The sequence below is a fragment of the Myxocyprinus asiaticus genome, chromosome 4 (assembly GCF_019703515.2).
Source record: "Myxocyprinus asiaticus isolate MX2 ecotype Aquarium Trade chromosome 4, UBuf_Myxa_2, whole genome shotgun sequence".
In the NCBI taxonomy this organism is placed as follows: domain Eukaryota; kingdom Metazoa; phylum Chordata; class Actinopteri; order Cypriniformes; family Catostomidae; genus Myxocyprinus; species Myxocyprinus asiaticus.
The window spans coordinates 37515875-37529086 of NC_059347.1; the positions used below are offsets into that span (position 1 = coordinate 37515875).

General features: G+C 37.1%; 1 protein-coding gene and 1 long non-coding RNA gene across 2 annotated transcripts; one reads left to right on the forward strand and one right to left on the reverse strand.

Moving 5' to 3' along the window:
- Positions 1 to 1369: 1369 nt before the first annotated feature.
- Positions 1370 to 3657, reverse strand: LOC127438499 (immediate early response gene 5-like protein). The gene has a single exon (XM_051694138.1). The coding sequence runs from the start codon at positions 3506 to 3508 to the stop codon at positions 2600 to 2602; it is 909 nt and encodes a 302-aa protein (XP_051550098.1). The 5' UTR covers positions 3509 to 3657; the 3' UTR covers positions 1370 to 2599.
- A 4768-nt stretch (positions 3658 to 8425) lies between these two features.
- Positions 8426 to 10617, forward strand: LOC127439611 (uncharacterized). The gene is made up of 3 exons (XR_007896999.1): positions 8426 to 8609; positions 9960 to 10104; positions 10219 to 10617. It is a non-coding gene; the product is annotated as an uncharacterized LOC127439611 (long non-coding RNA).
- The last annotated feature ends 2595 nt before the right edge of the window (positions 10618 to 13212 follow it).

Sequence of the window (13212 nt, forward strand, 5' to 3'; positions counted from 1 at the left end):
TGGTAGGGTTTCCCATGTTCGCCACGCGGAGGAGCTCGCCATACACCACAGAGCACATAACCTGACAAAAATTAAACGGATATATCCTATAAAATGTCTTGCGCTGCGCCTTTTGTAAATCATATGTACTAATTTTAACTTAAAAAGGCTAACTTTTCCTTGCGATTTGCTCATTCTGAACAAATCAACCCAACAGGCATAACTCTTTTACATTCATTAGCTATACTGCCGACATCAATTTAACCTTGTGAAATGTTTCAGCTATTTCACAGACGTGTTTCTCGCACAACAAACCAAGCTCGATGCGACCGTATTACATATTTGCACGGTTTTAAAATACCTCGCCATAATGTAGGCTATATTATCCCACGCGACCGAATTACCTGCTTTTTTAGCGGTATTTAAACACGCGCAAAGCAGCTACTCGTCGAAATGGCCAATACAACGACTTGATAACAGCCTATGTGTGTTGGACTTTGATGTGTCGGGCGTACTGTAGTATCTCAGATTGAGAGGAGTCGAGAGGTTTCGGCTACAGATGAGAGAGAGAGAGACCAGAGAGAGGACAGAGAGGGGAGGGGGTTGTATGGAGCCGCGGATTCGAGGTCAGCCCGAGGTGCCGCTACTTAGGCGCTCTAATACCTTCATTCATTGATTTTGAAGAACACCACCATGTGGCATACAGCAGAGATAACAAGTCTCCAAGTTTAGCAAGAGTTGCTTGCTAAAAAAGTGCGCGAGTCTTGAACACAGTGCCCCCCAGTAGAACGTGACGTGTGTGTCGGCCAACATTGTGAACACTAGATCGCTTGCAGGGGTAGGCCTACTTGATCTTTGCATATCTGTTACGCATTGTTTCAAACCCCTGTTTTTTATTTTATTTATTTAAGCTTTATTTATGGTCTTATACTTGCTATTATAGAAAAAATACTTTCCCCTCTCATTAGTCTGCCTAGTCTTGGCCTGCAAGTTACATCCCACAGGTAATAGTGATCCAAAACAGGTAAACAATGCTGAGAATATTCATGTGGGATCTAAGATTGCACACAGATGAGATCCTCAATTGTGGCCAGTCTGGAGAGCCAAAGAGCTAGAGCTTCTTTCTTCTGTTATAGTTGATTAGAAATGTAATATTTTCAGTCACTGTGACCTCCATTGCTGTGGATATGGCCATTAGATCAGCTGAGCTAAGGATGTTGCTCTTGTAGCCTGTATGTTATCTGTTCTTTTCAACAATTGTGTTACCTTTAGTATTTTAAGAGTTGAGAGCTCACAATCACCAAAACAGGCCTAAAATCTCAGCTGCTGTAACGGATTCTCTCGGTTGATCAAATGCAAAAGGAAAAGAGGCATTTCAAAGTAACTTTGATTTTTTATTAAGGTTATAAATTTTAAACAAATACTTTCTAAAACAGTTTTACCCGGTGATATACAATTTAATATGCACAAAAATACAAGAATACCAACAAAATATGGAGAATACGTCTGAAAACGTCTTTAATTCAGTACACATAGTGCTTATATAATGTGAGGACGTATGGCTAATTTATGAGATTGCCTTTTTAGAACAAAAGGTCTAAGTTGGTAGAAAATAAAATCAAACCCACAAAACCAAGCAAATGCTGGCATCATGAATTACTGTGAAGGCTTAAACTTTTCTGAGAGTAAGGGGGCGGGAAATGGTTAACGCTGAAGACTCAATAGTCAACAAAAATACCTGGCGTTTCAACACGGCGTGCATTATGGGAGTTGTAGTGTTAATTGATGGCCCCAACGTTCAGTGTGATGAGGTGACTGGCATAGGCGAACTACAAACATACAATGAGGAACTGGAGCTGTAGGTCAGTGCAGTCAACAAAACGCACCAGTCCTCGCCACTTTCTCCAACAAATAGTTCATAGTACAGAAAACAACAAACTAGACAGGGAGGGGGTTAAAATATTGCACCTTCATTAGTCTACTTGATTGCCTTGTATGACATTGCAGTTGTAGTCTGTGTGAGTCAGTCCTCTTCCTGAAGCTCTACGTTTCCGTAAGCACGAGCTCTCGGCTAGTCTTGTTGTTGTCGCCTTTTCTACTCAAACTGCTAGTTGTTACATTGAAATGTTTTAAAATATTATTACACAGCTCCTTAACATGTTATATCTACTGTCTGAGAACAGCGTGCAATGGTAGGCTTCCTCGTTTGCAGCCTGTTATTCCCAACATTACATGGGTAATGTTATTTTTTACAATACATCTCTGGAGAGAAAACTGGGAAAGGGTGAAAAAAGAAACAATCCACGAGCAAAACATTCAAAGACTTTACGTGTTTGTGGCCATAGCTAGCAGTCTGCGTTGGGTTTAAGGCAACGAAATTCAACTTCGTTAGATTATTTCAACCTTTTAAAACGTTTGCAACATTGCCATTTGCTTTAAAGGATACAAGTGGTAGGCTACAACCACCGTCCGCCTCCCCTATTAAAACGAAACAAAACAACAAAAAAAAAAAAACAACCAAATAAAAACGCTTAAATAACTTTGTTGCAAAAATACAAGTCAATTTGTCTTAGACTTTGTACAATTTCATAAAGTATCTGCATTCTCGTTAACCACAGAGTCAAAACGCTACAATAGCTCTCGTCCAAGCCCCTAAACTCGCCAGGGCTTGTTTGCTACAGAACTGTCCGTTTAGAACTTGCTCCAAGTCCGCTTGTCGGCTAACCAGTCCCGTAAACCCCGAGCCGAAGATCGAGATGAGATTGGAAATGTTCGAGGTGTCCAAGGGTTCCGTGTTTGCGTATGAGGAGTCCTCGAATTTCGCTCTCTTGCACGGCGTAAAATCCGGTACCTCCTCGATTTCGGACACGTAGTAACCAAAGTCAAGCTTGCGCTTTTTGGCCGGGCTCTGTGCGCCCTGGCTGCACTGTTGGAGCGACGCGCAGCAGTCCTGATGCAAATACCCGTTCTCTACTGTGGTAACGACATGCGTGTCCAAATCTAGCACTGTAGTTTTGTTGCAGTGCATGCTGCTTACTGGCGAAAAGTCACAGTTAGACACGGGGTAGGCTTCCGCGCAACAGCTTCGGTAGAACGAGGGATCCGGAGCTTTGCAGACCTCTTCGTTTTGGAGAGGTATGGGCACCGAGCAGGCGCTGCTAGGCTGGATGTGCTGCACCGGGGCAGCTTGGTGACTGACGGGCAAGAGCGCGCCGCAGAGACCCGGTGACTCGTTTGCGCTGCCGCAGCAGTCCAGCGTCTGCTCCTCGCAGTCCTCCACCAAATCGAGCGGGTTTAGCTCCTGGATCTCGTTGCAGACGGTCATCACCTCCTCGTACTGTTGCATCCTGTAGATCTCGGCGTACTTTTCGTTCATGTAGACCTGCCTGGCGTTCCTCAGCACATAGGAGACCAGCAGGTTTTTGTGCAGCTTGATTCCACCTCTCTGCGTACGCGAGTTGTGGATTTTCCGTAAAGATATCGAAATGAGAGTTTGTGCATCCACTGCACACTCCATGGTGTTGATCATAGTCGGGGTTGTGATGGTTTCCCACCTCTCCGACAAAGGAAACCAACTTTCTTTTAGTCAGAATCACGATATTTCGTTCGGGAACGAGGTCTTAAGTCAGCTCTGTGGAGAAACATTGAACGTGGTCGTTTCTGCCTCAACGTGTGAGCGTAGGCAATCATTAGCCTGCGCTTGCTGCCAGAGTATATATATGAAGATGAAGTTTCCGCCCACCTTGTCTTTAACCAAACAGAGGCTGAGAATATCGTTGAGTGACAAGTAAGTCCCACCCACAGGATTTGATCTTGTCCTATCACAGGGAGGCGGTTCTTCTGTGCTATTCAAATTCCAAACTGACTTTACCAAACTGGAATGTTCTCATGTGGCGAATTGAGCATCGGAGTGCGCGGTCTTGTCATGTGCGTTGGAAGGACTGCTCAAGAAATGTGACACAAATCACCACAACTTTAAAAAGTTTAGAATAATAAGCACTGTTGACCTAACATAATTAAAAACACCCTGTATTGGTGAGAACTCCACTCTGTTTTTTTAAGACATGAAAACTGAATTTACTCTGTTCTTGGGCTGCAACATATTCAAGTTCTCATAACACTATGCTTACTAGCAATTACAATTCAAAACTTACCAGGATATGTAACTTTACACTATTGCTCATAAATGTTGCAATACATTTTGTTTAAATAAATTGTATATAGGTATATTCTAGAACATTAATTTAATATTCCAAATGTTATGTATAAGATATGTAATATGCACCATATTACATCTACTTTACTTTTAGCATATTGGATTGAGTCTGAAACCGCCATACCGTTTCTCTAACATTCCCATATACAATAAATAAATAATTTATACAGTTTTGAAAAGCCAATGCAATCATTTCAGATGACAATAACGTAAAATGTCAATAATATCAATTAATACTGATAAGTTAGTAATTATTAAGTATAGCTGCTGTATGAACATCTAAGACATGCATGCAGATGTTGAGTGTGAAGTGAACAGAATATTTCTGAAATGATCAGATGTCAGAACTCTGTTAATCACATAATTCAAAAGTGGAAAATTTGAGTGTTTGTTTGAATGTATCCTTTAGTAATTAACCTATACACAACTTAATACTCAAAGGATTTATTAAGAAATAGACATAATTCTGGGCATTTTTAATACAATTTATTTATTTCAAAATAGGTAAGAAAACTTCTGATATAGAATCAAAAAAGAAAAGAGGATAAATCAATTTTGTTCAGGAGTTATTAATTTAGTAATTTTAATATAATGCTTTATCACAAACTTTTTGCCTGAACTAAATAATTCCCTCAAAAATACATCTACAATAAGCTTCAGGTTATTCTGCACACTTACCCTCCTTGATTTGCAATGTTTTTCATTCACAGACATAATAATCTCACTCTGTTAAACATGTGTAACGATGTGAAAACAGAGTGTTAAACTAGAATAGTCACAATAGTTAAACTTCCCTCACTTTTTAGATCACCTTTATATCATCTCTCTCTCTCTCTCTCTCTCTCTCTCTCTCTCTCTCTCTCGTTCTCTCTCTCTCTCTCTCTCTCGCTCTCTCTCTCTCTCTCTCTCTCTCACTCACTCACTCTTTTAGAACCTCTGCTCTCTAGTGAGTGCTGAAGCTTATAGCTCTGCATCTTAACAATGCCCAAAACCAGGAACACCCAAATCTTCACATTGCACTGAGTGCCAAAAGGAAATCAATAAGCCTGTGAGGGTAACTAGCACAGACTAGCAAACAAGAATGATGATAACACTATATGTGGTCAATAATAGAATAGAAAGAGAAAAAGGTAAAGAGACTGAGAATTCAGCTGTTCTTTACAATACAAGGCAGAGCTGATGTCTGTACAATTCCAGAGGAAGTGGTCCTGTTTATGCGAAAGACAGAATTGTTATATATCTATAAATGTTATCTTTAAAATGGTAAGATGTGGAATTGTTATAACTCTACAAGCAGAGTGGACAATGTTTACTGCACAGTTTCTCAAATTGAGTTGTGTTTGAATGGGTGGTTTGTCATGACACGTAGCAACATTATTCACAGACAAGACACCTAAGAGGTATAATAACAGTATATTATTTGAAAGAGATTTAGAAATTAGTGGAAATGCTGAATTGGAAGCCTTAAAAGGAAAAGATAAAATATATATTGCACTAAAGAAATACCTACAGATACAGGCATACTCCGATATCCTATTTTGAATAGTAAACATTTCATACTGACTACCTAATAAATTTGTATTTGTATTTGTATTTGTACAAATTTGTCCTTTTCATTCAACACATTTGTGCAATTTGGGCAATCTATCCACTCCAGATTACTTTCACCAATGTAAGACCAAAAATAATAGCAATGTTACTAACATATCTGTTACAGTTGCCTCAAAAAGTATGTGAACGCTTCATTCATGCTTAAAATGAATACTATTGCATTAAATATCAAAATATAAAACCAAGCTGAATATGCAAACAAACTAACTCAGAACTAACTTCAACTTTTTTCAACATTTTTGCAATAACTTTAACCAACTGGTCCCATTGTCATTTTGTGGCTGAAATCAGTTTCCCCCCCCAAGTACACATAGGTCCCTTGCAGAGTAAGCTGAGGTGTTCATCGCATTAATTATGGATGTTCCATTAAGTTTAACAACCAGAAGGTGTAATTTTTATTTTTGTTAAAATAAGTTTGTTGTTTCTGATTTTGAATACTTACAATTACAAATGAGCATTTTTTTTTTTCCTTTGAAAAAACAACTATAATTTCCTGATAGAAAATCAGATCCACTGTAAAAAGTAAAAGATACTCAAGGAACTATTTAGGGTTCCTTATGTCCCACACTGGGTGAAACACTTTGTAGATCCTCCAGACACCCTTTAAAGAAACCTTAAATATCCTTATTATGTACAGTACTCAAGGAAACTTTCCTTTATGGTGGGGTTACTGAACAAAATGTTGAAAGTTCTAAGAGTTCTTGGAGGAACTAAAAGTACATTTCTCAGTAAACCGAAAGGATGGTGGATCTCCAGAGGGTTCCACCAGTGTGATCTGAGGAACCTCAAATGATGCCTTGAGTATCTTTGAATATCCTGTCACTTTCCTAATAGGCGTACATAGGGCATTTAAGACACATCAGAATTCAGCACAGATATTTAGTGACTTTTTGCAGCCCTATATACAAACTCTAAATCCTAATGCAAACAAACACATTTTGTCTAATGGTCCTGTAAATACTATTTCTTATTTATTTCTTATTATTTTCGCAGTATCACCAGAGGTGCAGAGTCTAAGTAAATGTTTTCTGTTAAGTAAATTAAAATAGGGTCTTATGAAGTGCACCATCTTCTGCACCATCTTCTTTGGGATCAATAAAAGCATTTGATTTTATATGATATGATTTGATTAATGCCAAACAATGGTAATTCATTATGGGGAATTAGTAGCAACCTATTAGAGCACTATATTGCTTGCTTATAACTACGGTTTTTTTAACCATAGAAAAGTGGCATTGTTAAGCATTTTCAAATTTATTTTTTCAAAGCAAACTCACATATTATTTCAGGCAGGTGGGGAGTGAGCGATTGTAAGTGATGTAAATGGCACAATAAAACACTTTATAGCTAATGAATGGAGATTTCAAGCTTTTATCTACAAATGTCCCCATAAATGATCAATAAAATACAACAAGTATGTGGTTTATGCATAGATCAAAGAGCTGTACATTTTTTAATCAAACACAACAAATGTCTTTTTCTGTTTTGCTGAATTGACTGGACACAGATGACAAGAATTCTGCAAGACTTCTCTAATTAACAGAATTGTTTTTGTCTTGTGACAGCATGAGAAGAGTTCTGTCTTTATTCTGACTGGAATAAAGTTCCCCTCATATACTTTTAGAGATTGATATTTTAATATTTTCCACTAATTTGACAACTTTAAAACTTTAATTGTATTTAATTTCATTTAAAATTCACTATTAAATTTGTATGTGTATATACTGTATAATCTATGCATGTTCATAACTGAATCCAGTTGTGAATTGTTTATTTATCTTTGTCACATTTACTTGAGTGTTAACTTCAAATCAAGATTTAAGACATTCCTGTGTTTCCCTTCAGAACACTATTACATTTTAAGTGAGTTTGTGCAGAAAACTGAAAAGCTCAATTAACTGACTTTATGATTGGTCTAGCAGTATAGAGTATGTGCAACAAAATTAATTACAACACGTTTCCTCCTTTCCTTGTCTCACATATAGGTAAACAGAAAAAGCATAAGCATTACTCTAGTGATAGTGAATCATCAGTCGATGGTATTTCATTGGCCATAAACTCCTGTAATCTATTATTATTATTATTATTATTATTATTATTATCTAAATCACGAATCTCTCTTATTTTTTGTCTTTCGCCATGGAGGTTTGCATTTGTATAACATGATTCACAAACCGTTTCAGCATTTTAACAGCACATTACTTTGCTTTTTAACAGAAACATCACAATTCCTATGAAATTGAAAATGCAACGAGTAGCCTACATGGACTGCTGAAAAATATCACTTTAAGTTTCAGAATCTTTAATATCAAATTACATAAATCATATTAAACATTAAACAGCACCTTGTTTCTTTGAATATTTGTCCAGCAATTTTCTGTTCTTTTTTGTCCTTTTCAGGTCAAGTAACAAAACTGAGACATATACAGAATTCAAAATGATCCCTTTTAATGAGTGTAATTCTGAATTAAAGCGATAAAAACTACATTCCCCGGTCTTGGGACGTCATCGAAGTACTTTTTTCAAAGGAGGAGCATTGTGGGATTTGAAGTGGGATTTGAGCTGCTCAGGACACTCACGGGCATTCCGGTGGCAGGAGGACAAGTGGGTAAAATATGAGGGCGGAGCTTTTCCCGCTTGGCAGATGGATGTCTTGTGAACTTAAAGGCAAAGTAATCAACTTTACATAAATCGCAAGATTCAATTTCACAGGGTCGGACGCCACCATACGTTCCAGATTGTCGTAGACCTACTGTTTTGATGATAATAATATAGCGTGATTGGCAATGCTGCTAATGTAAAAGTAAGTTCTGATATATCTCAAAAGCCATAAATGAATAACCCACGAGGCACGTGCATTGATCTAAAACATTTTTTTCATAACCGAGGTCTGATTAAATTTACGGTATGACGTGGTGGTTCTTTGCACGGTAAGATGTTTCTATATGTGGATACTCTGGAGCCAGTTTATACAGGAAATGTTTACAAGTGTGTTATTAGTGCTTTGTTACATTTGGCCAAATTTGTATGGCTTTAAGAGAATAGTGATAGTTCACGTCCTCTCGTGACAAACAAATACAATGTAAATGAATGCATCTTGCAAGGTGGTTTATTGCTGAACAGTAGCCTATTTAAAAAGCAATGATAATGTCCACGCGTGAGGAGAGTTTTTCTGAGAGAAAAAAAGCTTGTCTTTCAGTTTTCATTGCGTTAGCTGCAGGATTATATCATGACACGCACAACTGCTCTCATCTCCCTTCTGCGTTTGGGTGTTGCGCAATAGACTTTCTATTTTTGTCTCGGTCGGGGACAACACTGTACGGAACTGCGACGAAACTGCGACATTGTACCAAATACATTCAAGCAACATTTTGACGTTTCCTTTGCTGAGGTATTTTTTAGCCCCGGTTCACAAATTGTATTTTAATTTCCCCTTTAAGAGCACGAACTGCGCTGGGAGGGAGATGTCGAGCCCAGAGGCTGCATTTCGGCCAATTAAAGTCGTCGACCCCCTTTGCAATACGTCAGCCCATAAGGGAGGGCTCTGAGCTTGAGCGATGTGTGCGGTTTCTAAGGCAACCACTTGTCCTGACCTCCCCATCCCCATCCTCCTCAGGCAAGATTAGTTTCCATGGTAATGATTGTATCTCCCCGCATGTTGCTATTCCCGTAAAGCAAGCTGAGTGAACAGTCGGAAAGTAGCCTGCTTTTCACCAAAGTCTGTCGGACAATTTCTGTTTGCATTAGTTCTGCAAGAAAATGTCATAATGTGAAAATATGCATTTATCGGGGGTGGTTATTTTCACAAACCCAAATAAAGTAACGTCTGAGACACAATCTCTATAAATAACAGAGAGATGTGTGCATGAATTAATGTTAAATTATGTCTGTTTAATTTAAAAAAAAAAAAAAAAATTTTTAGGACTAGTGGCTGATGCCTTTCTCATATGTTAGTTTTGAATGTATGGTAACAAATAGGCTGCACTGAACATACACTGTCTAATTAAAATGAAGAGACCTGCTTGAGATGAGACAATCAATGACTTTCTTAAGAAATGTTTCAAGGTAGATGTCATATGTGACAAATGAACTCACTGAACAGCCTCTGTTCAGTTCTCCGGTCTGAGCCTTTCCTGCTCTTCTGGAATTTCAGCTTCCTGTAACATGTTGAGACTCATCTGCATGCCACGGACTGAGGGTGTGTTCACCAAAGTGATGGGTGAGGGAGGAGGGGTGAAGTTGAAAGATAACAGAGAATGAAAGAAAGAGGGAGCTGTATCTCTCTCTCTCACACACAGGTATACACACAAATACACACACACTCTTAAACTCTTTTGCTATTTTGATCTCCAACACAAGCGTATGCACACACATATACATTCTTTAAGTATTTTTATTTATATTTTTTGTAGAGAACTGTGTGATGCCCTGGCTGTCTCGAGACAACATATTTCAGGTTAATAGTAATCTTCAATCACAGCACATATGAACTATATTATGAGTTTAGTAGGTATTTCACTTGTATATCCCACATATTAAGTCTGCCATATTCATATTGTAAAGAGGTTGTTTTTGTTATAACATAAACATTTGTAGTACTTCAAAGGATCAGTTAATTCATTAAAGTTACTCTTGATGTTTGATTGCTATTATATGTATCAAAACATCTGTATAATGTACCAAATTAATCTAATAATTCAATAAAAATGTAAATGATATTGAAATAATTAACAGACTTATTTTCAAGATATTTTGATTTGTCTTTCTGATAATGCATTCCATCATTATCCACCAAGAATAAAAACATTCTTACAATACACATGAATATTCTTTCTATAAATATATATATATATATATATATATATATTATTTTTCTGTTAAAATGTCTCAAAATTGTTTGAAAAACACAAAGTGTTTATTTGTGTACATCTCACAAAGTCCAAGATCTGTATCCTTTTATTCAAGTTGCTGTCTTTGATCTGGTAATCAATTTAATTGATTTCAACATGAATGGCAGCCTTGGTTCAGACCAAAGTACAAATAACCCCAAGGATTTTTTAAATGCACCTTCATTAGGTAAAAAGAGAAGTATTTTTATGTATTTTTGATGGCTTCTAGGTGGATATGGACATAGAGGTGCGCGCGCATGGACGCATGCACTCTGACATAAACATCTGTGCACGCACGTGGATTAGACAACATACCAAAATAACAACTTAAACAAACAAAACATACTCTAACTCTTTCAAAGATTAAATATTAAAATTAAATGTTTAAGGTTAACATTTTACAGTTTAGGGGACACAAACGTGCCTTTGTTGCCAAGGAAGTAGATTTGTCTTTATTAGAATTTGTCGACAAGCAAACATTTCGTGATTGCTTTTAGAAAGTAAATCGTCAATAAAATAAGTTCTGCAGTGAAGCAGTGGCACACAACTTGATTGTTCTTCTTGTCAGTGTACATGTTTACTTGCATGCCTACTCCTCTCCTCCAGTGCAACAGAGCGTGCGCAAGCTCGCCCACGTGTGCACGCTGCAGGATGAGAGGTTATGCTTGCAGCACGCAAGCACAGGAATGAGCAAACTTTCCTCAAATAAGAATATAATTTTTTTCAAACTTTAATTCATATCAGTCATGCAGTTTCCACAGAAATGTAAACACCCGTAAACGTGAAGTAGATGGGCATTCTCAATAATGCAGCATGTGCCCTATTTTTATCCTTCAGCTTGTGTGCATCATGAATCCAAAGGCTGTGGTGTCACTTTGCGTTGATTTCGAGGTTCGCCTACTAATGCTCTCCTGCAGAGGGCCCATTTCCCCTTGAAGTGCTTTGACTAGTGTGTGTTTGTGTATGAGTGAAATATTAGCACCACCGATGCTATCCCTGAAAAATAAGTGAGTCAAATCAGCTCTGCCAATAATGGCATGCTCAAAAGACCAGTAATCTGAGAGTGGCCTTTTCTATTTTCTGAGATACTCCTAGGGATATTTTATAAAGTATATGTACCCATATTGTTTTATTTTATTAAACATTAATATCTAGATTTAATATAAAACATGTAGAAAAATAGTTACTAGTTAATTAAATAACACTAGACACAAAGAGGTTTCTATTAGATAGAAATGCTTGCATTAGTGTTATGCATAGACTACTTACAGTACATCATGCTTCACATTCTGTTGTTGTTATGGACAGGATTAATTTCACATAGCAATTTAGATTTTTAGTCTATTCAAATAGATCAGTCAATGCTCTGCCTGTGTTTTTAATATATCAGAAACTTTTAAGAAGTGTGTTGTTTGCAGTGTCAGTCTGCAGTGTCAGTTGCTGCCGGATAGGTTGTGTGCTGTTATAGGGAGTGTCTCTCTACTTAAGAAACACTCCTCAGCAAGTGGCGTATTGGTTGGCTACATATCCATTCCACTTTTCATTTAGACTCCCTCTACTGGTGTCCACTCTGTCATTCTCCCATTCAGAATTAGAAATAGAAAGGGTATTATTCGACAGAAAGTGAGGGGGAGTGAGAGAGAGGGGTGGTAAATGTATATATGTCTTATAGACAACTTGACCTTCCCTACTTTCCTTCTCATTTTAGAGGTGCATTTGGAGTATGATAGCATTTTTTTTTTTTTTTTTACTCTCATAGACATTTTTCATGGTTCTTTAAAGGGGTCATGATGTGCCTTTTGTATTATTGTAAAAATTTTAAATACACTTTTAATATTAGTTATTTATTTTATTTTTTAAATTGATGACTTGGACCAAATAATAAAGAAAAGCAGCCAATAAGTGCCCAACATAGATGGGAACTCCATCAATACTGTTTAAAAAGCATCCCAGGGTGATACCTCAAGAAGTTGGTTGAGAAAATGTCAAGAGTACATGTCTGCAAATTCTAGGCAAAGGGTGACTACTTTGAAGATGCTAAAATATAACACAGTTTTAATTTATTTTGGATTTAGTTTAGTCACAACATAATTCCCTTAGTTCCATTTATGTTATTCCATAGTTTTAATGACTTTACTATTATTCTAAATGTGAAAAAAAAAAAAAAAAAAAAAAAATTATAATAAATAATAAATGTTTCAAAACTTTTGACCGGTAGTGTATATATATATATATATATATATATATATATATATATATATATATATATATATATAGATATATATACATTTTGCAAAAAAAAAAAGTAATGACTTTTTCTTTGTTTTTTTTTTTTTTTTAATGTTATCCCCTTTTCCTCCCCAATTTGGAATGCCCAATTACCAATGTGTTCTAAGTCCTCGTGGTGGCGTAGTGACTCGCCTCAGTCTGGGTGGTGGAGGACGAATCTCAGTTGCCTCCACGTCTGAGACCGTCAGCTCGCACATCTTATCACGTGGCTTGTTGAGCGCGTTACCG